At 42.8% G+C, this 27,058-nt stretch overlaps 2 protein-coding genes across 2 annotated transcripts in view; one reads left to right on the top strand and one right to left on the bottom strand.

The window, feature by feature from the left end:
• Positions 1–639: 639 nt before the first annotated feature.
• On the bottom strand, positions 640–16,916 carry Dnase2b (deoxyribonuclease 2 beta). Its single transcript, XM_036191392.1, has 6 exons — positions 16,804–16,916; positions 14,053–14,230; positions 9,509–9,590; positions 6,940–7,101; positions 2,827–3,024; positions 640–980 (listed from the first exon to the last, which is right to left on the bottom strand). The coding sequence occupies exons 1-6, from the start codon at positions 16,914–16,916 to the stop codon at positions 640–642; spliced, it is 1,074 nt and encodes a 357-aa protein (XP_036047285.1).
• Positions 16,917–17,613: 697 nt separating this feature from the next.
• The window catches only part of LOC118586298 (uricase), a 33,912-nt gene continuing 24,467 nt past the window's right edge, over positions 17,614–27,058 (top strand). The window contains exon 1 of the mRNA XM_036191424.1: positions 17,614–17,697. Coding sequence (XP_036047317.1) covers positions 17,668–17,697 — 30 coding nt within the window. The 5' untranslated portion in view covers positions 17,614–17,667. The remainder of the gene's footprint in view (positions 17,698–27,058) is intronic.

A 27,058-nucleotide genomic window follows, 5' to 3' on the forward strand; every position in this document is an offset into this window, starting at 1 on the left:
GTTAGCTATATGCCAAGCTCTGTACTAGGTGTCTAAACATGCTTAGATATTATTTCCCTGTTTTAGACTGAAACAAAAAAAATATAGCATGGAGAATTCAAGTGAGCAGCTCAAGATGATGTGAGTAGTAAGGAGCATGAGCAAAGAAGACAAGGTTAGACTCTAAACCAGTGCAGAGGAGGAACTTTGGGGATAGGACCATAGAACAAAACAGTATAAAAGAGGAGAGAGAGAGAGAGACAAAGGCAGAGAGAGACAGACAGACAGACAAGACAGACAGAGACAGAGAGAAAGAGAACACTTTTGTTTTCTTTAAATAGAACAGTCAGAAGAGCTTTGTGAGATAGATTAAATTTAATCCACAAGAAAGGCCACTGAAGATGTCCAAACTGGAGAGAGTATTTTCTTTTGTTCCATCATTATCATTATTTAGGTTTCTAATTCCATAAATACAAAGGAGACAAATTTCTATTGATTAAAACGGAATGGTAAATGTGCACCCACTACGGTTTTTAGAGTGTTTTATTGGATGCTATGTTGTGTATGCCCAGAAGCTTTTAACATCTGGAGAATGGATCCAAGGCAAGAAGTTCCATTTCCAGTGTTTTCAAGGACAGTGCACATGTCTTTTCCCCAAGCTTAGTCACATGGCTCATAATGGACTAATAATCTATGAAATGAGTAGTAAATGTCCTGATTGTGGGTACAGATGAATCCTCCACTTCTGAAGGCTTGGTGTGGGTCCCGATTTAGGTCTCCAATACAGGTCCAGCGATATTTGGAGCCCTGTGTGGAAACGCACCATTTGGAGTGGTCATGGTGGGAACTGAAGTAAGGTCGGTGATACAGCTTAATGGCCTTGATGTTGTAGACATGGTAAGGAAGGGAACAGTTCGAAGGAAGCTCACGTCCCTTTCGCTGCCAGGTTTCTGCTAGTAAATCTGTTTTCAAATGTTGAGCCATCCAGGCTGTAAAGATGTCTAGGGGCCAGGAGGAAAGAAACAGTGAATGAGATCAACCAGATAATCCCTGAAAAGTCCCTAGGGAGTAGAAGTCTCCATTTATTCTTGCTCTATACATTTGGCAAAAGTAATAGCATGACCACATGATAACATAGTGGATGAGAAAATATTTTCTAAATACTAAAGCAATGTTCAAACAAAAGTTATTATTGTCATTTTATAAAGATGTTGGAGTCTGCAAATGCCTTCTCTCACACACAAATACAGCAATATATGTTTTAGCCATGAAAAGACTTCTAGAAATAATAAGATGGAGAATTAGAGGCAATTTCAAGGATTTCTGTAGGTACTATGACTGAATTTAATTAAGTCAGTGGGAGAATTTTCATAAAAATGTTAGTGTAGAACAAAGAAAAACTAATGTATGGTCATCCATGTCAATTGAGAGGTATCGTCCAGGATGAACGTGGAAGGGTGGATTTCAGAAGATATAGGAACATCAGCTTTTCACAACAGCTGTGGCAGAAACACCGGTGGGACCATGGTGGCAAGACAGTTGGAGAGGATATGACAAAATTGAAAGCTATTAAGGACCTGAAACTGGATGGATTTGGTGGTTTGTTGGAAGAATGGGAAAGAGGGAATCTGGAATGTCTTAGAGACTATGTAGAATGTGAAGAAAAGAGTGGGTATGTGGGGGATGATGGCATGACCAATCTGGCACATTGCATTCTGTGTACTTCTACCAACTCCTGGTGGAAACAGCCCATTCACCGTTGAGTACATCTGTTAGTGTATAAGTCTGGGGCAGAAATCCCAGCCTTGGAAATCATCCAAAGTCTTTCTGGAATTATGTTACATGGTACATAGAGTGATATAAGGATAGAAAACCATATAGCAATCTCATCTCCTAAGGAGGCAGGTCTGGCACAAGGGACTTCAATACACCAGAAGGTAGACTAAGAGGCTGTGCTCCCCAAAGCAGTGAAGGAGAGGGTTTCAGGAAGGGAAAGTTTTCATCAGCACCATGGCCGACAATGGCTTTTTCTGTCCCATTAGTTTCTGTACTTCTAGAGTCTGACATAGGCTGTAAGTATCAGTAAATTCCCTGTAATGTACAAAAGAAGCAAGAAAGCAAAAAGCATGGTGGACCACAAAGCTACGCAAAGCATTTATGGCTGGGAGAGATTGTTATAGACAAAGGGAAGAGAATCAAGCTACTGAAGGCTCTGATGTTGTTCCAAAAGAAATTTGGGTGGAAACAGGGAAACCAGAGAGATGGGCAGTTTAGACTTGAGGAATGGGTTTTAAATAAGCCTGTGTGATACAAAGAGCCTGTGAGGGCAGGAGGTTTGAAAGACAGAACAGATAGAGTAGAAAAAAATAGCAAGGTATCTTGAGGCTAGAGTGGGTTGTAGAGAGAGTTAGGGGGGCTGCTGGAATGTACACAACCCCAGGTACAAAAGCATAAAGACAGCTAAGAGAGGGTACAGAACTTAAGTAACTGCTCCCTTATGCTCTTTGTTCTCACCAGGGGAGAGAGGGAAGGGCTGTATAAAGGGTTTGAGAACAAGGAGGCCTCAGAGCAACTGTCTAGCAGATACTGGAAATAGCTGTGGCTCTCCGCCCTGCTGAGACTGAACTGAGTTTCTAGAGTCCCAGATGTATGTGTATGAGGTGCTTCTGTAGTTGAACTGGCAACTGCTACCATTCATATGGAACAAAGAAACACATGAGTGAGCTGTTGCCTGAAGTCTCTCTTCCAGCTTCCCAACTCTTCTCTCCTCCTCTGTCCTGAATAACCAGAGTGTTTTCTCTAAGCAATCCACATGATTCCTACTAACATGGTGATAACTTCTCATACCATCAGTATAAGAATCGGATTTCACAAAATGGAAGAAGTTCTGTCCCTGGGCAGATTGAAGCACAGTGAGGTGCCTGCCATGGATCTTTAAGGAGCTGGACTTGGCACACAGCTGGGGCATGTGGATGAGTTCCCGGTGGAAGGTGTTTGGGATGGAGCAGCTGTAGATGTTTGGTTGGGAGACCAAGAGCTGAGAGTCTAAATCAAGAGACAACAAAGAAAAGTCAAGCACAAATGGAAAATGGAAATACTTACTGACGTTATGGATTTTTATGTCGATTAAAATACAGAAACAAAAAATTCCCCAACCATGGGCACTCCTCCTCACCTGTTTAGAGTAACAGTCTTCAAATGCCTCGTGGTTAAGGTAATTAAAGCCTATTGAACACTCCTACTATCCATATATGTTTTATACATTTTTTAATCTTCGTGGGGTGGGGTGTATAATGTATGTATGTATTATGTATCTATGATGTGTCTGTATATGTGCCTGTGCCCGCGTGACACACATGTGGTAGTCAGAGGACAAACTCATGTCAGTTCTTGCATTTTACCTCATTTAAGGCGTGGTCTCTCTGCTGTTTGTCATGGCATACCTAAGGCTCATTGGCCCATGAGCTTCTGGAGATTTTCCTGTCTTACTTCTGTTCTTATGGTAGGAGTGTTGGGGTTACAGTAGATGCACTGCTACTATGCGTGGCTTTATGTGAGTTCTGGGATTCAAGCTCAGGTTCTGGCAACCTGTTTATCCAAACCCTCTTCCCAAACTGAGTTTTATGTTTTCCTAATCTAATCATTAGGTAAATTCTAATTAACCTAATAATTATCTAACTTATCTAATTACTCAGTAAATTCTGTTGTTATCACCATCCTCATTTTTGAGATGAATTAACTGAGACTCTGCGCCACACACCTATAAAGCTTGTAGATGTGGAGTTAAAATTCATTTTTATATAATCCTGCCCTGGATGCCACATGCTTTCTTTCCTATGTGTACATAAATAAAAGTAAAGAACTCCTAGTGTCAAACATTCATTTTGGAGAATAATCAACTCATTGTATGTCTCATCTATGTAGTGTTCAGCACTCTAACATATGACTTCAACTAGTTAGATGAAGGACATAATGGTTATTCTTGATTGTCAACTGACTCCATCTGAAATTAATGAGAACCCAAGTGGCTATGTTTACCTGGAGGGATTTTTCTTAATCAAGTCATTTGAAGTGGGAACACCCACCCTGGATCTTTTGAGGTGGGAAGATCTATCTTTAATCTGGGCCATACCTTCTGGTGGCAACTTATATGAAGGACATGAAAGAAGGAAGCTTTTATTCTTTGCCTGCTTTCCTTCACTCTCAATGTCAAGTTCAACCTTTCACTGAAATTAGAGGTTACTTTTTTGGGGCTCAGGTATATACTGAAGATCAACTGAGACATCCAGCCTTGTGGTCTGAACAACTACTGGATTCTTAGATTTTCCATTGGTAGACAGCCAATGTTGGACTAGCTATAAGTCACTCTACTAAATCTCATATAGATATATATTCATTTTATCATTTCTGTTCCTCTAGAGATTAGTCTAGAGTCTAGACCAGTGGTTCTCAACCCTTGGATCTCAACTCCTTTGGGGTCAAATGACACTTTCACAGGGGTTGCATATCAGATATCCTGCATATCATATTTTGACATTATGATTCATAACAGTAGCAAAATTACAGTTATGAAGTAGCAACAAAAATGATTTTATGCCGGGTGGTGGTAGAGCACGCCTTTAATCTCAGCACTTGGGAGATAGAGCCAGTGGATCTCTGTGAGTTCGAGGCTAGCCTAGTCTACAGAGCGAAATCCAGGATAGGCACCAAAACTACACAGAGAAACCCTGTCTTGAAAAAACAAAACAAAACAAAAGATTTATGCTTGGGGTCACCACAACATGAGGAACTGTATTAAAAGGTTATAGTATTAGGAAGATTAAGACATTGGTTTATACTAATACAGGGCTTATGGTGAAAATCGGGTGAGAAACCTTTTCTAAGCTTCCTGTACCCGAAGGTGAAACACTACATCTTTTCTTACTTCCACACAATATTTTGTCAAATAGAAGTATTTTGGGTGATTTGAGCATGAGATCTTAGAAGACGTTATCTGCTGCTGAGGTGTGATGTTGGCAGTATGGAGGCAACACCTGTCAGAGTGGCTAAGATCAAAAACACAGAAGACAGCTTATGCTGGAGAGGATGTGGAGCAAGGAGAACTCTCTTCCACTGCTGGTGGGAATACAAGCTTGTACAGCCACTTTGGAAATCAATATGGTGCTTCCTTAGAAAATTGGGAATCCATTTCCCCCAAGACCCAACTGTACCACTCTTGGGCATATACCCAAGGAATGCTCAATCCTACCACAAGGGCATTTGCTCAGCTATGTTCATATCAGCATTGTTTGTAATAGCAGAATCTGGAAACAACCTAGATGCCCTTCAACTGAAGAATGGATAAAGAAAATATGGTACATATACACAATGGAGTACTACTCAGCAGAGAAAAACAATGACATCATGAGGTTTGCAGGCAAATGGATGGATCTAGAAAAAATCATCCTGAGTGAGGTAACCCAGACTCAGAAGGACAAACATGGAATGTACTCACTCATAGGAGGATACTAGATGTAAAACAAAGATGACTAGACTGCTACACAACTCCAGGGAGGCTACCTAGAAAACAGGACCCTAGGAAAGACCCAAGGATCACCCAATGACAGAGAAATGGATGAGATCTACATGAACAACCTGGACGACAGTGGGAGTAATGAAGGGCAAGATTTGAGGGAAAGAAAGCTTAGGGGAGCAGGAGATCCCAGCTGGATCAAGAACAGAAAGGGAGAATGAGGAATAACAGACCATGATAAATGAAGAACACATGAGAACAGGAATAGGCAGAGTGCTGGAGAGTCCCCAAAAATCCACAATGATACATCCTCTGTAGACTGCTGGCAATGGTAGAGAGAAAGCCTGATCTGACCTAGTCTGGTGATCAGATGGCTAAACACCCTAACTGTCGTGCTGGAGCTCTCGTCCAATAACTGATGGAAGTGGATGCAGAGATCCTCAGCCGGGCCCCAGGTGGAGCTCCAGGTGTCCAACTGTCGAGAAAGAGGAGGGTCTGCAAGAGCGTGAATTGTTGAATCCAAGATTGCAAAAAGCACAGGGACAAATAGCCAAATGAATGGAAGCACATGAACTATGAACCAAAGGCTGTGGAGCCCCCAGCTAGATCAGGCCCTCTGGATAAGTGAGACAATTGAATAGCTTGATCTGCTTGGGAGGCACCCAGTCTGTGGGACCAGGATTTGTCCTTAATGCATGAGCTGGCTGTTTGAAACCTTGGGCTTACACAGGGACACTTTGCTCAGTCTGGAAGGAGGTGACAGGACCTGCCTGTACTGAATCCACCAGGTTTAAATGAATCCCCAGGGGTGCCTTGATCCTGGAGGACATGGGAATGGAGGGGAGGGGCTGGGGGGAGGGTGGGACTGGGGGTGGGAGGGGGGAGGACACGGGAACCCATGGCTGATGTATAAAATTTAAAACACATAATAATAAAGAAAAAAAAGAAAAATTTTTAAAAAAAGAAAAAAAGAAAAAACTAACATTGAGTCTATATTTAAAAATAAAGGTTTGTCTCTTACACACATATATGTGTGTACACACGCAGGCACGGTTTCTAGTTCCTCATGTAAAGTACAAACATCTCTGATCAGTAGTGTTGTGTTTCTGTATATTTATGATGGCACTGAGGTCTCTGAAGGCATCCAAGGAAAAGCCAACACCCAAGTTTGTCCCTGTCCCAAGTACTCATGCAGTATCTGTCTGCCTCATCCATTTTTTGTTACTTACCTGGCTCCGAAATTAATTTGAAATTATTCCCCCTGTTAGAGTTCAATAATGTCATTTGCAGACCAGGAACTGAGGCCGGGAGAGACCCTGCCTAAGGTCTCACCATAGCAGAGACAGTAGGGGGACTTGAGGAACCAGAAGGTCTATGAATAATTAACGGATGAAGTGGCACACTTCCTCCTTCAACACTCTACCCCTTTATGTATGCTCTGGTGTTACCTAGGACTTCATACTGGCTGTACTTGAAAGTTATGCAGATGCCGCTTTGTCCATATCGTCTCCCCGAGGATGGGTAATCATAGCCATCTTCTGGAAATGGAGGAAACCTAGGGACAGAATGAATCAGCCAGAACCCCTGGATTCTGTTCCATACTAGAAGACCTACCAAAGAAAGACACATGTGATTTGGAAAAGTTAGAAAACAGATCTCCTCTCAAAATATATTTCAAAACTATAATATTGAAGCCTACTTACACTTTAGATTAATGTTTCCTTAGGCTCTTGAGAACTACCCTGCTCATTTGTCAAGGATTTCAGTAACAACTCAGGTATACATCATGGTATCCCCTTACTGTAAAGGGGAGCCAGAGAAAACACTTTGTGAAGATGTAGGAGCAATTTCATATTGAAACTAGTTGGGCAATTTTGCTGAACTGGAATTTGATCTCGTTAAACATAGTTACCTGGCAAGCTCTAGCTGGAGTCTTCACTGATGAGTCTCTAAGTTGTCTTCAAAGAGCTGCTAAAAGCAGCTAAAAGACAATAGCAAACCGAGGAGGGTGCTGGCAGCACTTGGCTCTAAGAGGCAGCTGCTCATTTGTTGGAGAAGACTCACCCAGTTTCTACAGTCTCAAGTTTAAAAGTCTCAAGAGCCTACTAAAATGAAAGCCACAAAGGCAGGTTGTGACATGGCAGAAAGGCCCTTGTCCAAAACACTTTCCATGTTTATAAACATGTGGTGGGCTAGCCAGGGCTTCCAGGTCACATAAGAATATGCCAGCAAAGGTATTCAAATGCCTGCTGACTTGCTTTTTCAAAGAGTACCCCTTGAGGAGAAAGTATACTGTGGTGGAAACTGTTGGAGTTTCTGTTGCCTAACAGGTCTCATGACCTTGGTATCACAGCCTCCTGGGTGTTAATGTGCCCGTGGGTCCAATGAAGCCCCAACTTCACATTAAACTCTCTTTTGTTTCCCCCAATCCTTGACGCAAACAACAGGTCAGAAAAGGAAGGCTCAGAGGCCAATGGGATGAGGATGGAAAATATGGCATGTTCCAAATGCCACTGGGTTCCATGGTAACGAGGCTATCACAAGGGCAGCAATGTGATCACAAGCTCTCAATATCACAAAGTTTGATGGGCATTACAAATGATTTATATTTGGGGAGGTATAGGGATACACAGAGCCTCACGTGGCAGCCCAGGTTGGCCCCATACTCTGTAGCCCAGGCTGGCCCCGTACTCATGGCAATGCTGCTGCCGCCTCAGTCTCTTCAGTGCTGGAGTTATTGTGTTTGTGGATATGCCTGGATATTGAAAATCAGCTGCCCTAGGGCCAGATGCACCTCAGTGATATATTAGTTCTGCTGTACAGTATTAAACCTGAATTTATTTCCTGCCAACCATTAAATTTCAAAATATTTTCTAAAATACTATTTTTTGTCATCTCCTGAATAATTGCATGCATAAAATTCAGGGTAATGGTTTCCTTGTTAGACATTGTAAGTACTCTGCAGTCTCCCGCTAGCTCAGCCCCATGTCACCTGCTGACTGTATTTGGATTCCTTTGAAGATACTGGGTTTGGAACGTTCTGAACAATACTTATTGCCATAGAAGTTATTTGAGATATATTATGTTAAAAGGAGTTGGAAAAATAATAATTATAATAGTTTTATAATCTACTGAGTATTAGGATTACAATTTTTTGTTTATCTACATTTAAATTTTTCTATAACACATATAATTATGCATAGTTTGTAAATGGAAAATAACCAAGATTACTATGTTAAGAATTCCTGTATCAAGTAACAATTTGTAACAAAGCATATATTAAGTTACTATTAAAAAAAACCTTAAGGATTTTTTAAATGTTTAAATGAAGTTACACATTAAATAGAGTTAATTTTATTCAATGCAAATTATAACTCAGTAAACTTCCATAAGCTGGGTATAAGCCTGTAATCCTAGCAACATGGGACATTCAGACAAAAAGATCAGAAGTTCAAGGCTAGCTTGAGCAACTTGGGGAGATTGTATCAATGGCCTGGGGGTATAACTCAGTGATAGATTGATTGGCCTGCAAAAATGAAAGAAATAAAAAACCAATAAAACCTAACTAAAAAGTGTGTATATGCACATGTGTTTCTCTCTCTCTCTCTCATATACATATACACATACAATGTATCCTTGCTGGTGTGTGTATGTCTCTGTCTCTCTGTCTCTCTCTGTCTCTGTCTCTCTCTCTCTCTCTATACATGTGAATATATATATATATGGCTGTATGTATGTATAACTGGTATTTGAACAACCAGTACTTGAGTACTTACTTTAAAGCATATTTTTTTTTAATTTTAAGAAATAAATTGGGATTTCTGAAAAGGGATTTGACATGTCAAGCCATATAATTATTTTGTAAAGCGTTATATAGAAATCATATCTCAGTAAGTCAGGATAAGCCATAAAACAAAAGCTGTCTTTTTAATGTGGAATATGAGGATACTAAAGATGGAAGACTTAAGAAAATGTTGATTCCCAATAGGCAAGAGAAGCCAAGAGCTGCTTACTTACCTTTGGTGTGTCCGTACTTTCTGCTGTAGTTCATAGACTTGGGGACACCATCATTGTACACTAGATAGGCTGTGTCATTGCTCTGCGGGAACACAGAGTTATAATGGCACAAGTCTTCTATTTTCAATTATTCTCACTGTTTCTATCAGCTACCCAGCCTACAGCACAAAGCTTTCATTAATGCACACAAGAAATCACCCACAGGAACATGAATTCTGTGACATCCAAGATGGAGGGGGAGAAGTCCATTTTCACTCATACAGACTTTGTGTGTATGTGTGTGCATGTATATTTGTGTGTGTGTGTGTGTGTGCGCGCGCGCGCGCGCGCGCGCGCGCGCGCACGCTAGAGAACAACTTTGAGCATATTTTCCTGGCCTAGAACTAGTCAACTAGAGTAGGCTGACTGGTCAGCAAACCTCAGAGAGCCACCTGACTCCACCTCCTCTCTCTGGGATTACAAGCATGTGCCACCACCTAGGTTTTTTGGCCTCCTGTGACAGGAGTCCCATGTGATCTGTGCGTGAGGATGACACTTCCATTTTTTCTTGGTTGTTTTGGAAGCAGGTATCTGATTGAGCAAGCAGCGTATGATAAAGGAGTGTGGAATTGTTGTTCAGGAAATGAAGTTGGGACAACTGGCCAAAGATTACACCTGGGTTTTTCCACTGATGTTATAGGTGCAGTGCAGAGTGGGCTGTCAGGATCTCATTTCCTCTGCCTGTGTCGTGCCTCACTGCCTTCACACAGCTTTGTATTAATCAGGACTCTTCATCACCTGCTCCCCTTCCTCTCTTGTATGAGAGTTGTTTTCCCCCAAATTATTTCTCAGTGACACATTGACATTTTCCTCCCTAGAGAAAGTGGTGAAATTTAATGTGTGATATTGGATTTCTTCTAGTGAGATTCTCCAAAGAGGTTGTTTAACCTCCAAGTCAGAGGCAAGCCATTGTTTTGGTAGTGTCTCTTTGTCATGTTTCGGGAGCTTCTTATATTTGTTCTGGGTGGTTCCATTCCACCTGTGCCATGATACAGTGACTTTTACCAAAACCAATGATGTTGATATTAAAAAAAAAATTAGTGACATAATAAAAGCAACAAGGGTAACTCATTTCCTTAAAAAAATTCCCTATTCTTTCCTCAGATGGAAAAGTCAATAATGGATCTCTTGAAGTTACTTATTTGAGGTAATCCAAAAGCACTTAAAAATGTGTAGTAGCATAGTTTTGGTTACCCTGTCTTGGCATTCCAGGAAAGTAAGCTGTTTCCTTAGCCTTGGTTTTTTGTTTGTTTGTTTGTTTGTTTGTTTTTTGTATAATCAACCGCAGCAGCTACAGAATGGTAATGCATCATCCTTCTCCTGAGAACTCTGACAGTTACTCTGAGCTGGCATTGACTGTGGTAACAAAGCCATATGTATGCCTTCCAGGTGCCACGTGGAAGGATGACCTATTGAGGGTATTCTTACAATAGATGATGTTTATTATTACAGCCTGGAGGGTAACAGACAGCTATGTCTAAATTGGTTACAGCCTTGGTGGGAAGAGATGCTACTGAAGAGGGGAAAAGATCATAGAACAGGCAGGATAGACCTGGTGGCACATACCTGTAATTACAGCATTGAGGATGATAAGGCAGGTGGGTCATGAGTTCAAGACTAGCTGACTAGCCTAGGCTACACAGGGAGGCCCTTTCTCTTAGAATGTGTGTGTGTGTGTGTGTGTGTGTGTGTGTGTGTGTGTGTGTGTATGTATGTATGTATGTGTGTGTGTGTCTATGTGAGTGCCTTTGACTGAGTGGGTACATGTGAAGGCCGGAAGTTGATTTGGGGGGAGGGTTCTTCCATTACTTCTCCATCTTATTTTGATTCTCCCACTGCACCTGGAGGTCACAGGTTCAGCTAAGCTGGCTGTCATCAAACCCTAGAGATCTACTCATCTCTACCCCATGCTGATGTTGTAGGCTTTCACCACACTTAGCTTTGAGGGCTATCTCCATCTCCCGGGCCCCAGAGCTATTCCTTTAACCCGTATGTTAAGTGCTGTCTTGATTATTGGATGCTGGACTAAGGGGATTACTCTCTGACCTTAGTCTAGCTGGAGATACAGTTAGAGAAGGGTAAGCCACTGCATTGTAGTTTGATTATTAAGGAATCTGAAGGGTCCTTATTTGCAAAAGTAAAAGAATAGGAACAATTCCAAATGTACCCAGGCTGTTGGACTCAATCCCCTTGACACTGGTGATACACAATTAGCTGGTTTTATCTTGCCTTCCACTATCAGAAGATCAATACCAGGTCAAAGGGTAGAGAAGACGGTTCTCAGTCACTGGGGGCAGATAGTTCTGTCTTCCAAAGAACACCCAGTCACACCTATGTGCCATTTGCTCTGTTGCTGTCTAATTTTGAGCCAATCAGATATGGAAACCTGACATCAGCCCCTTTCCTGACATTTTCCTCTCTAGAACCAAGCACTCAAAGCGCTGTATGTGTGTGGGTTTTACTCCATCATCAGATGCTTTTACATCGTCCTTACGCTCTATCCCAGTGTCCCTTTCACTTCTCACACACTCTTCAATTCCTTACTTCCTTTAGTTTTAAGGTGAGGGTGGGCAAAATTTTAGTCTGTAACCCAGATGAGCCTGGAGGTCACTTGTATATCCCAGGTGGGCCTTGAACTCATGGTGATCCTCCTGCCTCAGTGATCTTCCTGAGTGTTAGGATTACAGGTGTGAACCACATTTGACCCTTCTCCCTGTTTCTGTTCTGCTAAGCAGGTGTAGTGCCTTCTCTCTCCGAGGAACTAGGCTGCCTTTCATGCCCCAAGGTCATTAATGGAATCTGCCAACCTAAAAATCAAATGGTCATCTACTCTAACTAAGGTGAATGGCAGTGACTTGGCAATGTTATCTTTTCCTCTTCTCTGTTCCAGGAGTTCCTGGGATGGAAAGGAGAACAATGTAGGGATTTATTTTCTCACTAATAGGTTCTGTTCCAGGTTCCCTCCACCTTGGGAAGCAGAAGTGCTCAGTCAGTTTTTCTTTTACATAATAGCCTGGTTATTCAAAACAAGCTTGTTATTGAGATTAAATAACTCTGTAAAACACCCGAAACAGTGCTTGGCACATCATATGTACTCCAACAGCCTACAGTCATTTTAACTGTGTAATTTTGCTTCAAGGTTGCTTTTAATGGCAGGTGAATAAAACAAGTGTCCCCCCCCCCCCCCCAGGGACAGCTCCTGAGTGATGTTCAGGTAGGACTTGTGCAGTAGTACTAGAAGCTAACTAAAGCAGTCTTGTGGTGAGCATTAAATTAGTCAACAGGGGAAAAGCCCAGCCAAGAACCTACCATAGTATAGAAACAGTTGTTTTAAACACGCCCCTCAGTTATTGTCAGGGAATGCATTTGTTGGGTGGGTCTACCATAGTATAGAAACAGTCATTTTAAGCACACCCACAAGCTATTGTCAGGGAATGCATCCATGGAGTCAACTGCCTGTTAGTTACTGCTTGGTTTTGCTTGTCACTCATGTCTGGAAGGAACTCACCATAAACCAGATGGATCCTGGCACACTGCAGAGCTGGCCACCCTGAGGCAGCAGGCCTACTTATCTATCTCTGTCTTTGGTCAGTTCATTACCTGAAGTCCAGGTTGCAGGCTTTGTCTCCACTCAGGTAAGCCAGTTCTGGGCCCCTGAAGCTAAAGCCTTAGCTGTCAGCCTACTGTTTCAAAAATAATTAATTAAAAGGAAGACCCAGAGGAACCTTTACTTGAATCACCAGCATGCATCAACACCATGATTTAAACAACCTACAACTCAAGGCATGATGCTCACAGACCTGCATTGCCTGGCAGCGGGAGAGGGCTCTCACCCCATTTCTATTAAGTGCATAAAAGAGTTAAGTGCTGAGTGAGTGAGTTGGCAGAGATCAGGCAGCTTGAAGACTTCAGTAAGCTATAATTTCACATCTTGCCCAGTGATACTGTTGCACTTAGTGCCAAGTTGTGAGAATTTTGTTTGTTTGTTCTAATCAAAGGTAGTTAGCTTAGCAAGGACTTATATTTCCTGATCCTACCTGGTTCCCTTTGCACTGATTAACTAATTGCATCAGATTGTAAAGTTGAGTTCCCATCAATGGGATGAGACAAGGTTGCTGTCTAGTCAGGGATAAAAGATGGAAACCATCTTGGCTAGGCATGCTGGCTAGCCCAGTTTGGGTTCAGCATACCCTTTCTGTTAAAAGAATTGCCTTGCCGGGCTGCTTTTGTTTGGTCTGTGTGTTCCTTCATATGCCACAGATTATTCTTCGTTTTTTAAGAAAGTGAATCAACAACTTGGAATTAGTGTAGATTATGATGATGTATTTCTTAAAGCCTGGGTCAGGTTGATCCGATTGTCCTGGCCTAGTTCTGAGTGAGTTTATCTTAAGTTTCTAAGGATAGGTAAGTGATATATATATAAGAGCAAAGATGCTCTTCAAGGAAGACTTAGATTTTGTTTTCATACTTTTTATGGTCTCCACGAATGATTGACTGTAACCTACCTTGGAGGTATGCACTTTATATAGCTGCTCTAAGGTTCTTCCCAATACGCTCTTGCTGCTGTTCACCAGATGCTGGCTCTTCCTCCAGCTTCTCATTGTTGAGTCCAGGTACAGGTACTCCAGCCCGGACGCTGCATCTTTACTGCCAGGCCTTTTGGGTAACTTATAAAAGATAAACCTAACACAGCAAATAGTTATTAACTGCTCTCACTTATTGATTGCTTTTCCAATGACGATCCATGCTAAACAAATATACCATTCACTGTGTTTCATAGGAGGCCTCTAAGCAAAGGGAATACTCAAAGCTTCTGCCACTTCTCTATCTTTTTTCTTTTTTTGCCTTTTCCCAAGGAAGGTAAGTTTGGTATGGGTGGTATGTGCTATGGCTTGGAGTCTAAGACATTAGCTGGCCTAGTGACTGGGGTCCCTGAAATGAAAGCTCATGTGTATTGGGAGTGATTCTCTCATTTGTTCCCATAGTCCCAGTAGGCACAGGGGCGAGAAGGCCAAGGTCTTGGATTTGCTTTTAGCACCTGGTCTCTTTGGGGATAGTCAGTTGGGGTGGGCTTTGTCTGAGCTGGAGGCTTTCTTGCAGTTTGGTCCTGAGCAACTTTCTTTAGCTCAGTGTAGCAGGAATCTTAACAGGTCTTATTAATAAGAACAAACCTGAAGCCAGTTATTGGGGTGAATGCTGGAAGATCAGAGAAGCAGAGCAAGCCACAGCTACCTCACCTCGCCAGTTCCTCAGCTGATCTTATTTCCTCAGACCGGAAACTTCTGAGTCCTCATCCACATGAATCTCAGCTGAACTGTGCTGCTCCAAAGCCTGAATGCTTAACCAGCCAAATGCTGCTAGGTCCTGGTCTTCACGTCTTATATATCTTTCTCTTTCTGCCATCACTCTCTGGGATTAAAGGCGAGTGTCTCCATGCTGGCTGTATCCTTGAACATACAGAGATCCGCCTAGCTCTGCCTCCCAAGTGCTGGAATTAAAGGCGTGCACCACCACTGCCCAGCTTCTGCTATGGCTTGCTCTGACCCATTTTCTATCCACCATTTTTGGTTCTGTATCTAGTGGCTGTCTGTTCTCTGACCCCAGATAAATTTATTAGGGTGCACAATATTTTGGGGAACACAATTCCACCACAGCTCAGGTTATCGGAATGTTCTGGATGGAGGATTTGCTCATCAAGGGTTTGAGGCAGGCGTTCTTATGCCTGTGGTTATTCTGCTTGTTATTTTCTCTGCATATCTCATGGTGAGGACAAGTGGTTGGGCCTATGTAGCATTCAGCCAGCCTTAGGTCACCCCAGGAAAGCCCAGGCTTTCTCATGTGCTCTAGTCCCATTGTGGTCAAGGTTTATTTTTACTGAGCTGGCCTGTGTCCCATAGGATATCTGGCCTCCCCCTTTTAGATGCCAATAGTATCCCGAACTTGTAACCATCAAAACTGTCTCTATACCTTGTCAAAAGTCCTCCAAAAGCAAATTTTGCCTAACTTAAAAATTACTGGTCTAGCCAAATATACTATAGCAGCATAAAATCCTGGAATTAACCCCAAGAGACTCAGTGAGCCAAACATAGTACATACACTCCAGCAGTGTGACACATTCTGAGTGTGAAACTTCCCATGCCACCTCTTGATTCTGCACTGATTCTTTGCTCCTCTGTTGGCCTGAGCTGCCAGGACATCTCCCTATTATTTTTAAAACAACTTCATAATTATTCTTGAAACTTGGTCCAATGTTACCTCCTCAAAGAGCCCTTTGGGCCACATGCTTCCTAATGTCCTATGTCTACCCCGCAGAACTGAGCTCCCTTGAGGGTAGGAAATACGTTTTGTTCATATCTTTGTCTTTAAAACTCAGGGCAGGGCCTGATCAGAGCTCACAGATGTTGAAAGACTGAATTGACTGACGCTCTTTAGTCCAAGTTCACACAATGATGTCACCTGCCTTGGCAGACCTAAACACCAGAGTTAAAGAGTGGGAGAGTGGCCAGATCTCCAAAGAGGACCTCACCACATTGACATAGGGTGGTTTATCTCTGACACTGTGATAGAGACCAAGAACCTCCCAGTCACTCCTGCCTGGTGCCTGGGCTGCCTTGTGAATGAAGGTTAACCAAACAATGCTTGGCTCCATCAAGTAGTTTCTCTTGTTCCCCTGAGGAGAAAGGTACGCCTCAGTTTTAGAAAAAACCTTGTGCTTTCCTGGCTGTGTATCTCAGCAAAAGCACACGCAAGGGAAGGCAATTGCCAAGTGACAGGGGTCAGCTTGGTTGCACTCTGCCTCCCCCCCAAGAACACCGACTCAGGCTCAGGAGAACAGCTTGCACTTTCTCAGGGGCAACTCACCCACTCAGCAACTAGCTCTGCTTAGAAATTGAGCCCATTGGGACACTTTAAGTCTTTTTCTTTTCAATTAATTAATTTGTGTATCTATTTATTAAAAACAAGATCTCATATAATCCAATCTAGCATAGAACTCACTTTGTTGCTGAGGATGGCCTTGAACTTCTGATACTTTTCTGGAATTACAGTGTGTCCCATCTTGCCTAGTTTATGTGGTGCTTGGGACTGAGCCCAGAGCTTCATGCATGCTAGACAAGCACACTGACACCCCCCATGTCCTTAGCCCCAGTCTCTGGCTTTTTAAAGGGAGGAAACCAGGCGAAAGCTTTCCTTAGGTTCATCACAGACATACCCTGACTTTCTATTTCTACACCAATCATCCCATTTCATTTACCTACCAGTCCACAGCTCCACCATCTTCCTTTTTGCAGGAGATTTCTGGTGTGCCCAGGACCCAAGAGAAGGCAAAGAAGAGCAAAACAAGGGCTGTTCTTGGGTGGTTTGCTGCCATTTTCTATCTGTGGCCATGGACCATGGAATCAGAGTGTCAAGTCTTTTTCAGGCTGTACTGGCTGGGATGTGGGTTCTATTCACTTTTGCTGTCACTGTTGGGACATAAACAGAAGAGGCTGAGTCCCATGTCATCTGATGTTTCTGTCACAACATTCCAGTGTGACTCTGGATGCCTTTGTGCTCCATTGTTGACTAGTTTGCAAAGTCATAGAAAAATCTGGAGGGAAAAGGGTATTTATCCTGCTAACCCATGTAGTTAACTCCTTGGAGTGGATGAAATAGTGTGAAGTTCATGGGAACAGAAATTCTTGACAAGTGGATGTTGAATGAAGTGTATTCTGTGTTTCTTTTCCCTTCTCACTGACTATATGTGAATGTAAATGCATGTGATTCATACATTAAAAATGACAAAACCTAGTGCCTTATTAGTAATTAGGATCTGCACCTATAATAATATCTGTCTTAAGGGAGCAGTAATTTCTAAAACAGCACTCTGAAGGTTGTTCTAAACTAAGAGCATGCGTTTTAGAAAAAATGTTGACGTACCTTCCACACACCCCTAGTTCTGACCACTCAGCAAGGCGCTTTGCTTTAAAAAGGCCATGGTGTCTCCCTGTCTACTATGCAATCAGGTCAATATTGACTGTCTACTCTTTGGGGATAAATAAAAAACTTTACCAATCTCTCTTCAGCTCACACCACTCCTTCTCATTCTTGAAACTGAGATTGGAGTTGAAGGCTGAGGGAAAATGGCCCATTACCATGGAGACTATGGCAAGGTGAGCTGCCCCCCTTGAGAGAAGGAAAGAGTAGACAGATGTACAAACATCTGCTAAGAGTTTCTTTGCGTGCTTTGAATCTATGTCTAGCTGTCAGGCTAAGGGGTGATTCACTTTAAGCCTGGGAATCACAGTGACTCTGTTCTGTCCCTCTCTTTGCTTATGGATTCAGATCAGAGTCATCTTGGAGACCCAACCCAAGCAAGAGCCTGGAAGGTCAGGTCACTTCTATGTGTTAGCCTAGCAGGTGTTCTTCAGGTTTTCGAGTTTGTAAGAAAGGGAGAGCTTGTGGGTCTATTTCTCCGAAGACAGAGGATTAAGGAGTTCTATGGACCCACCAACAAAACTCACATTATCATGGTACCTGTAAAAGAGCAGAATTCTGGGCCTCATTTCAAACCTTCAGAATCAGAGTCTCTCTAGCTGGGTCAGGAATCTGTGTTGTGTGTGTGCATATGAGTTTGTGTGTGGAGGTCAGAAGTCCATACTGGGTATTTACCTCAATCATTCTGTCTTAACTTTTTGAGGTAAGGTTTCTCACTGGGCTGGAACTCACTAATTTGGTTAGGCTAGCTAGTTAGCAAGCCCCAGGAATCCTCACCAGTACTGGGATCACAGATGCTTGCACCTTGGCCAGTTTTTTAAAATGTGGGTTCTGGGGGGTCAAACTCAGATCCTTACGCTTAGGTGGCAAGCACTTAAGGACTGAGTAATTTCTCCCGATTCCTAGAGCCTATATTTTAAATAAGCTTATTGTTAGTGCAGGTACATTCTAAAATTTAAAGCCAGTGCCCTGAGGCCTCACTGATGGGACATTTGGAGACTGACAGCTTTCTACAAGGGAGCTGTCAGAATCAACTAAAGCGAGGAACATTCTTACCATTTCTGCATTTTGCTTTATGGGTTAGAATTGTGTTCAGAAAAGTATTTAAATAGCTGCAAGCAATAAAAATATTCATGGCATGACATTTATTTTAAAAGAAAAAGTTAGTATCACTTACCTCTTTTACTTTATGAAACTCACACAATTGAGCACTCAAGTATAGGATTTGTTGAATCATTTGGAGGACACAAGCAAATCATTTTCATTTATGTGACCTAATGGCAGCTTTGCTGACTAGGCTAGAGAATAATTCCTGACTTTGTCTCCTTGTCATACACATGGCATGATGGTGATGACATTTTAGTAAACGATCCTGAAGTTTTAGCCAAGCCTACTTACCTTCCTGTGAGTAGGCTGAAGGACACCTGTATTTGGGTGACATTTGCTAACTTCAATTTCATGTCAAGGTCTGGAAAGACACTTTAATAAACTTTCTTTTTCTGGTGTCACTGACTGTACTGTGCTGGCCGGCTGTCAACAACTATCTGTATACAATCGCTTCACGGTCAAACACGGTAACCAGCTGTTGGGGGTTCCCAGGGATTCCAGCCTGGCCCCAATTCCTAGACTCTGATATGTCCCTCTTTTCCCTTTTCTTCTTACTAAAACCCATAAGGTGGTACTATGGAAAGAAATCTGGAAGTTGGGTGGATGAGGAAAATGCAAGCAGGACAGAAGGCTTCTCATGAGGCCACTGATTTTGCAGCCACGTTGTATAACAGCATGGAAATGCCACACTCTTTCACAGCCTAAGGATCTGTCAAAACAGTAGAAATTGCTTTTTTTTTTTTTTCAACTTGACCAAGTAGAGTAAACAGAGAAGAACTCATTGCTTGGAAGTAGATTGACTTTGTGTCCGTTTACCCAGAAATTCTAGAAATCTGTAGTTCTGATGTTTCTGAAGAGAGCTTCTTTCTCATGCTGCCTTTCTCACGCCTTCCACATGCCTGGCATCTAGCATGTTTTCCAGTTCCCATGTGTCTGCATTAGCACTTGATTATTCTTATATATGTTGTGCTTTTATTTTTAATTGTGTGTATTTGTGTATGCACATGGGTGCACTGCCTTCAGAGGACAGAGGCTTTGATCCCCTTGGAGCTGAAGGTGACAGGTAACAACGGCCAACTAGGCATGGGTGCTGGTTCAGCTCCTCAGCAAAAGCTGCAAGAGCTCTTACCCATGGAGCCATTTTCCAGTCCCAGCACTTGATTCCTTACTTGGCTTTTTCCACTCTCTAGTTCCTTTTAGAGAATTAATCTGTTATTTATTCTGTCTCTCCAAAGTAACCAATTCTTTCTTGAACCATGTTCAACAGGTTCTTATCTGATTATTAATTATAGAATCTTTCTTTTCCCCATATATCTGTGTGTAGTGTGCATGCATGCGTGTGGACGTGTGTGTGTGTGTGTGTGTGTGTGTGTGTGTGTGTTGTGTCACATATGTACCATGGCACACATTTGGAGGTCAGAAGTCAACTGGCAGGAGCCGGTTCTCTCTTTCCAATGTGGCTCTTGTGTGAGAAGCACTTCACCTGTTCAATCATCTCCTTCAGCTCCCTAGTTTTATTTCTTCCAAATTAAGTTTTTAATATTTGATTTACTTTCTCAATGTTCAACCATCTATTTCCATCAAAAGATTAAATTGTTATTTTGCACATTGCATCTAATTCTACTAGTACCTATATTTGCAGGTTAAACTTTGCTGTTGTGTCTGCCACTTGTTACTGATACCTTCCTATTGGTGTATACTTTCCGCTTTGGGCTGTAGTTTATTTTCCCTGCAAATTCATCTGTGAGAACATTGAAAGGCTAAAGATAAAGTTGGGGTTTTCAGCCTCTGGCAGCTGCTGCCTCCGTTGGTGGCAGTGCAGTCTTCTAGTCAAGCTGCTGGCTTTATTTGTGTTTGGAAGTATGACTTACATTCCATAAGATGTATCTGTTTAAGGGGAGCTTTCTCTCTGAGCAGATCTGAGAGGCCTGCTGATAGCGTAAGAGGAATCTAGAATGTGACAGACTGAGGGAAAACTCAATGCGCTTGTTGTGCAAACAAAGGATGGGGCTTGGAACTGTTGATAAAAGGAGGCAAGTCAAGCAAATTCAGGGCAAGGAAGTGCTCACGAGGGACATGGTTAAGGAAAGTATCATCTGTGGAAGAGGGTGGACACTTGCATCAGCCTGGTTCCAATCATCCTCCATACTGCTTTGGAATGCCAGTTTCTTCTGGAAACCTTCCTTAACCTGGCTCTGGTGTTCCTACAACATGTCCCTGGAGCTCACTCTACTGTTTCAGTTAGAGTAATTAAAATACTGTGTGACTACTTACTTGTTTCAAGTGGTGGGGAACTCTTGTGGGTTAAATCTGGCCCACTGACTGCTTTTATAAATAAGGTTTTATTGGTACACAGTTGTACCCATTAATATATATATATTGTATTTAATTTCTCTTGTGTTATAATGACAGAACTGAATCTTTGAAAGCCCGGAGTATTGGCAATTTGATTCTTCACAGGAGAAGAATGTTCTAGCATAATATTTCTACAAGGGCAGAACAATGTCTGCATTGCCCACCCTTGTGTCTCTAAGCATGTCACATTGCTTTCCACCTCCATGGAGCTAAGTCAGTAGAGCTCTATGAACATGTGAAGTGAATGGAAATGAATTGACAACCTTTATCTGCAGTTGTAAAAAACTTAGAATGATGGGGTTGGAAAGGTGGCTCCGTGGTTAAGAGCATGTGTTACTCTTACAGAGGACCTGGGTTCAGTTACCAGTACCCACATGGTGACTCACAACTCTCTGTAACTCCAGTTTAGGGGATCCCATGCCTTCTGACCTCTGTATCTGGCACACATGTGGTGAGCATACACACACGCAGGCAAAACATTCATATGCACAAAATAAAATAAATCTAAAAATATTTTTAAAGAAACAGAATGAAACCTAACGAGACAAATCAACAAGGTGGGTATACAATAGCAGAGAAAGTGCTGTTATAAGAATTTCAGACCCATGTTTGTAAGTCTGGGAGGCAGCTGTAGTGAAGAGAACCAGGTAGCTTGTATATCATGGTTGCTTCTGCATCTCACTAGCTGTATGGTTTCACTTCAAAGAGCATCTGCTTTCTTTCTAGAAAGGTGAGACTCACCTGTCCCTCCAGAGGCCTCTCAGAGACCAGAGTACTGTGACAGTGACTTCTGGTTCCTCCCACTTTCTTCCTATTTCTTCCAGGACAGGTATTTCCTTTCTCTTACATGTAGACTAAAGCCAGTCCCTGGACAGATAGTGGTGAGTGGCTCTCATCATTCCTGCTTTCAATGGTCCTGACCCAGGTCAGAGTCAATACTCACCTCAAATGGTCAGAGCCTGTTGCTGAAGGCACAGCCCTTCATCTGCTACAGAGAGAGCTACCTTTCAGTTCTCCTCATGCGCAAATACACCCATGTCAACACGGAATCCAGTGAAGTTCAGAATCCCCACCAGTTCAAAGGGATGGTGTGGCGAGGGACACATCTTGAGATTGCTAAGTTTCTGCCCCGTGTGTGACTTGGGCAGCTCCTTTCCTATCTATGAGTGTGTCCCATGTGACTTGGGCAGCTCCTTTTCCATCTATGAGTCTGCGCCCCATGTGACTTGGGCAGCTCCTTTCACATCCATGAGCCTGTTTATTTTAAATTACTGACTCTTTTCTGCCAGCTCACAGAGTTGTTGGGAGGAATAGGAAAGATGATGTCAGCCCCAGGAGGTGGAAAATTAGATGATAAAGTGCTATGTAACTGTGAGTGTCTGGTAGTGTGGCCAATTTCGCCCTCTGTCAGGATCAGTCTGTTCTTCCTCTCACTCATGAGTATGACTCCAGAGGGAATTGTCAAGCAAACTGAAGGGATTGTGATAAAGGGTTAAAAACAAGGTGGCACATGGCTCTCACTTTGCCTTTCTATTCCCTAACAATGTATCCTGAGAAGGTTACCTGATTAGCCCTGGTGTCTGCCCTGTTCAGTAAGGGAGCATGGTAGGCACTTCACAGGGCTCTAGTGGAGAGTTGGAGGAGATCACACAGACAAGTCTCCTGACATGTGTCAAGCCCGGCTATTGTTCTCAAGTTCATCTTCAGGTCTCGTCGCTGGGAAGCAGATGCTTTCACTGTGCGCAGTTCAGTGTATCTCCTTCCAGAACGTTTCAGATGCCGCTCCCAGTTCTGTGTTGTGATGTTTCCCACCTCTATCCCAGGAGTTTCTGGGTACCTTCTTCCAGGTTTCCTGCCCTGAGGTTTGGTGAAAGGCTGGCAGGGAAATGAGCATTTCTCTTCTCATTTTAATGACAATAACTGAGCACCCACAGTTGGAGTTGTAATGAGGTCACAGGTTAGTTACCCTTTCTTTTCACCATGAGTATACAATGAGGTTTTATTCTTCTCTTGAAGTGTCTACTTGAAGCATATTTTGGGTCAGCTTTGAACAGACTGCACTTCTCCCTCATGAGCATCACTTACTCTTCAGGCTCAAGCAGTACAGTCTTATTGTATATTCAGTAGATCTCATTCAACAAAACAAAACCACCATAGAGCAAACACACACACACACACACACACACACACACACACACACCACCACCACCACCACCACCACCACCACCACCACCCCACCGCTACCACCGCCGCTGCCGCCACACTGGCTGCTTCTCAGAGTGTCACTTGTTATTATTGTTCTTATCATTAGCATGTATTAAGATCTACAAAGGTGGCACTAACTTGGTTCATAAGAGTGCTTGTTTTTCTCATATTGGGTCAGCATTCTTCCCCTCCTTGAAAATTTTATATTCATAAATACCCAAGAAAACATTCACGGAAGGAGAAAATTGGATAGAGAATTTGAAGACTTTCCTTGGAAGATTTCAAGGACAGAAAGAGACAGAGAGAAATGGAGGGATAGAGAAGGAGGAGTGGAAAGGGGAAGGGGAGGTGGGAAGGGAAGGGAGGAGTGGGAAGGGAAGGGGGGGGGAAGGGAAGGGGGAGTGGCAAGGGAAGGGGGGAGGTGGGAAGGGAAGGGAGGAGTGGGAAGGGAAGGGGGGGGGAAGGGAAGGGGGAGTGGCAAGGGAAGGGGGGAGGTGGGAAGGGAAAGGGGGAGTGGGAAGGGAAGGGAGGAGTGGGAAGGGAAGGAGGGGAGTGGGAAGGGAAGGGGGGGGGGAAGGGAAGGGGGGTGGGAAGGGAAGGGAGGAGTGGGAAGGGAAGGGGGGAGTGGGAAGGGAAGGGGGGAGTGGATGATGGAAAGAGTTGAAAGACCTCAAAGTGTCTTCCTCTGCCAACAGAATAAAGAATTTCAGTGACAGAAGTACAGCAGAGTGTAATAAAAGGTAGAAGACCGAAGAAAGCTGAAAGGCGCTTCTAAAATAGGAAAAAGAACGAGTGTGTGTATTAGAGGGCTCTGTTACTACGAAACTGCTGGACTATGATAACTTCAGACAACATCTAACAAGAGCGGTTCATGTGTGGTTAATAAGAGCAGGTCATGCGTGATTCCACAAGGGACTTTTGCACGTTATTGTCTGAAAATGATTCAAAATCCTAAGTTCCATAAGTCAACCTCAATTTTTCCCCTGTAAGAATTCTTATTTTTTTAAAAATTATTTTCCTTTTGTATATATGACTCTTTTGTTTGTTTGTTCGCATATATTTATGTGCACCACCTGTGTGCCTGATGTTTGCAGAAGTCAGAAGAGAGCATCAGATGCCCTGAAATTAGAGTTACAGACCGTTGTGAGCCACCATGTGGGTGCTGGGAACCGAAGCTTGGTCTTTTAAGAGCAGCCAGTGCTCATCACTGCTCAGCCATCTCTCTAACCCTCACTAAGAAGGCCTGCGAGGAAAACATAGACGCATGTGGTGAGCTCTTCCCCTACCTCTACCTACTCTTGTAACTTGAGAAGAGCTTGAAGCTGTGTTGTTAAAGTTTCTGAGAAGTAAGTGAAAACACGTTTTCCCGTATTGAACTAAAAATGACCTAAATTTCCTCAATAGTCTGCAAAATGACAAATCTGGTTTCATGGACAAGTCACTCATGACATTGTGTAAGACACTGTTGAGGGCTGCGCCAGACAGAGATGGTCTTGACAGACCCTCAAGATGCTAGCATTGGGAAAACTAAGATGAGTGCCAACGTGAGTGAGGAAGGCGAGTGTGAGCTCATTGTTATGCCTGTTTACTACAGTGACCTATGAGTTCAAGGAGAAGAGCCATGTTTCAGGGAGAGGACCAGAGGGACAGGACAGAGACTTATAAAGACGGGGCGTTCTGGGGAGAGAGGATGGGTATTGATTGGCATTTATAATCACAGACACTTGAAGTTAATTCTTAGTTGTGTAGCTAGAGAAATGAACCCATTTTCACCTTGTCCCAAATCTAGAAAGTAGGGAGAGTTCACTGGGTGTCTGGTACATGTCAGTACTAATATGTAAATGTTAAGATTAAAGAAAAGCACAGGGAAATGTGTACAGTGGAGAATGTTCAATGCGTGGGTGAAGGAAAATATTCACTTCCTGTAAACATCCTCCAGTATGTCTATCCAATTAGGATTCATTCAAAATTCAATTTATATTGATGAGGATTTGTTTTATCTGGAGATATGAACAGCTTAAATTGGTGTGTACCGATGTGACATGATTCTCATGTCTTTATTAAAAAAGAACAGAGCTGCACAGTAATGGAACTGATATCAAAACACTGCAGCTATCACTTCCAGTCAAATGGGCTGCCAGGTAATGGTGCTAGCTGACATTCACTGATCACTGCATGCCAGTAATTGTTCTGAGTAGTCACTTGCATCCTCACAATTATACATGGGAGATGCTGTCATTATCCCATTTTACAAATGGAAAATGGAAGGAGTGAAAAAACAAATACTTGCCCAGGTCCCTGTAGCTGGTAGTTGGTACAGGCCTTCTGACTCTAAGGCTCATGTGTTCATATCCCTACACCAGTGCTTCCCTGCTTCCAGATGGAGGACCACTCGAGGTACGGGCATCAGTGAGGATGGAACTTCCAATCAGACCATTGTACCTGAGGGGAGATGATTGGAAGCAGGCCCTCTCTGAGCAGATGCTCCTTGATCTTCGACACTTGGGCTCTGGTTTGGAGTGTACCCCAAGTATTTATCTCTATCCATTAGGATCCTTTCATGCAAAATTGGGCAAGTGAATATTATTTATCCGTGATAATTATAAACAAAATTTGCTGAGCACATGTTTGCCAGGCTCTTTCTTGGGTGCTTTATGCTCTAAGAGGGGACATAATAATTATTCTAGTTGTAGAAATGGATAAATTTATATCCATTTGGAGTCAATGGTAGCTGAACAAAGACTCCACCAAGACTGCCTGAATCAAAGCCCATCCTCTCCAAATGATGCCATTTGTACACACTAAACATTTGCCATGGCCAATTCAGATCTTTACCTCCAGGAGGTTCTGCAACTGACATCCTATTCTTTGGCTACAGAACTGGGGAAGGATAGCCTCAATTCTTGTGCGGGTCATTATCTACTGACTCTTTGGGTATTCCATGCTTGACTTGATGTTCCTGCTTCAGATTCAAATGCTGTGGTTATTTGAATAAGATGTCCCCCATAATCTTGGGCATTTGACTATTTGGTTGCCAGTTGCTGGTGCTGGCTGGGGAGTCTAAAGAGGTGTGACCTTGCTTAAGGAAGTATGTCACTGGAGGCAAGCTTTGGGAGTTTAAAGACTCATGCCATTTTGAATTCATTTTTTCTGTTTCATGCTTGCTGTTCAAGATGTGAGCTTCCTCTTCCTGCTACCATGTTTTTGCTTGCCATCATGGATTCTAAGCCCCTGGGACCATAGACCCAAATGAACTCTTTCTTCTGTAAGTTTCTTAGTCATGATGTTTTATCACAGCTACAGAAAAGTAGCTAATGCATCTAACCATTTGGTTAGATCTTTTGGAGTCTAACTCATTTCTCAGTAAACTTGCCTATTCAAGCTTGTTCAAGTGTCCAGTTTTATGAGACAGAATCTTGCTGTGTAACCCCAGCTGGACTTGAATCAATGATCATCCTTTCTTGGCTGAGATCATTTATATGCTCTCTGACATCTGGCTTAGGATCTTACTCAAGAGCTCTGACCTCTCTCTCATGTGCCTTGAGTGATCACTGGCCCAGAGTCGACCTGTCTTACTAGCAATACAAATACTTTGTATCATGGCCTCTCTCTCTATTCTCTACACTCCATTTTGTCTTTCTGGGATTCCCTTCCCTTCTCTTCCCTCCCTCTCCCTCAAGCACGTGTACACACACACACACACACACACACACACACACACACACACACATCACTCTTATTTATTCAGTGTGTGTGTGTGTGTGTGTGTGTGTGTGTGTGTGTGTGTGTGTATGAGTATGCTACTGTGTGTGTGATGGTCAGAGGACAACTTATAGGAGTTGGTTCTCTCCTTTTTACTATGTGATACCT

Source organism: Onychomys torridus, chromosome 6, assembly GCF_903995425.1.
Source record: "Onychomys torridus chromosome 6, mOncTor1.1, whole genome shotgun sequence".
In the NCBI taxonomy this organism is placed as follows: Eukaryota; Metazoa; Chordata; class Mammalia; order Rodentia; family Cricetidae; genus Onychomys; species Onychomys torridus.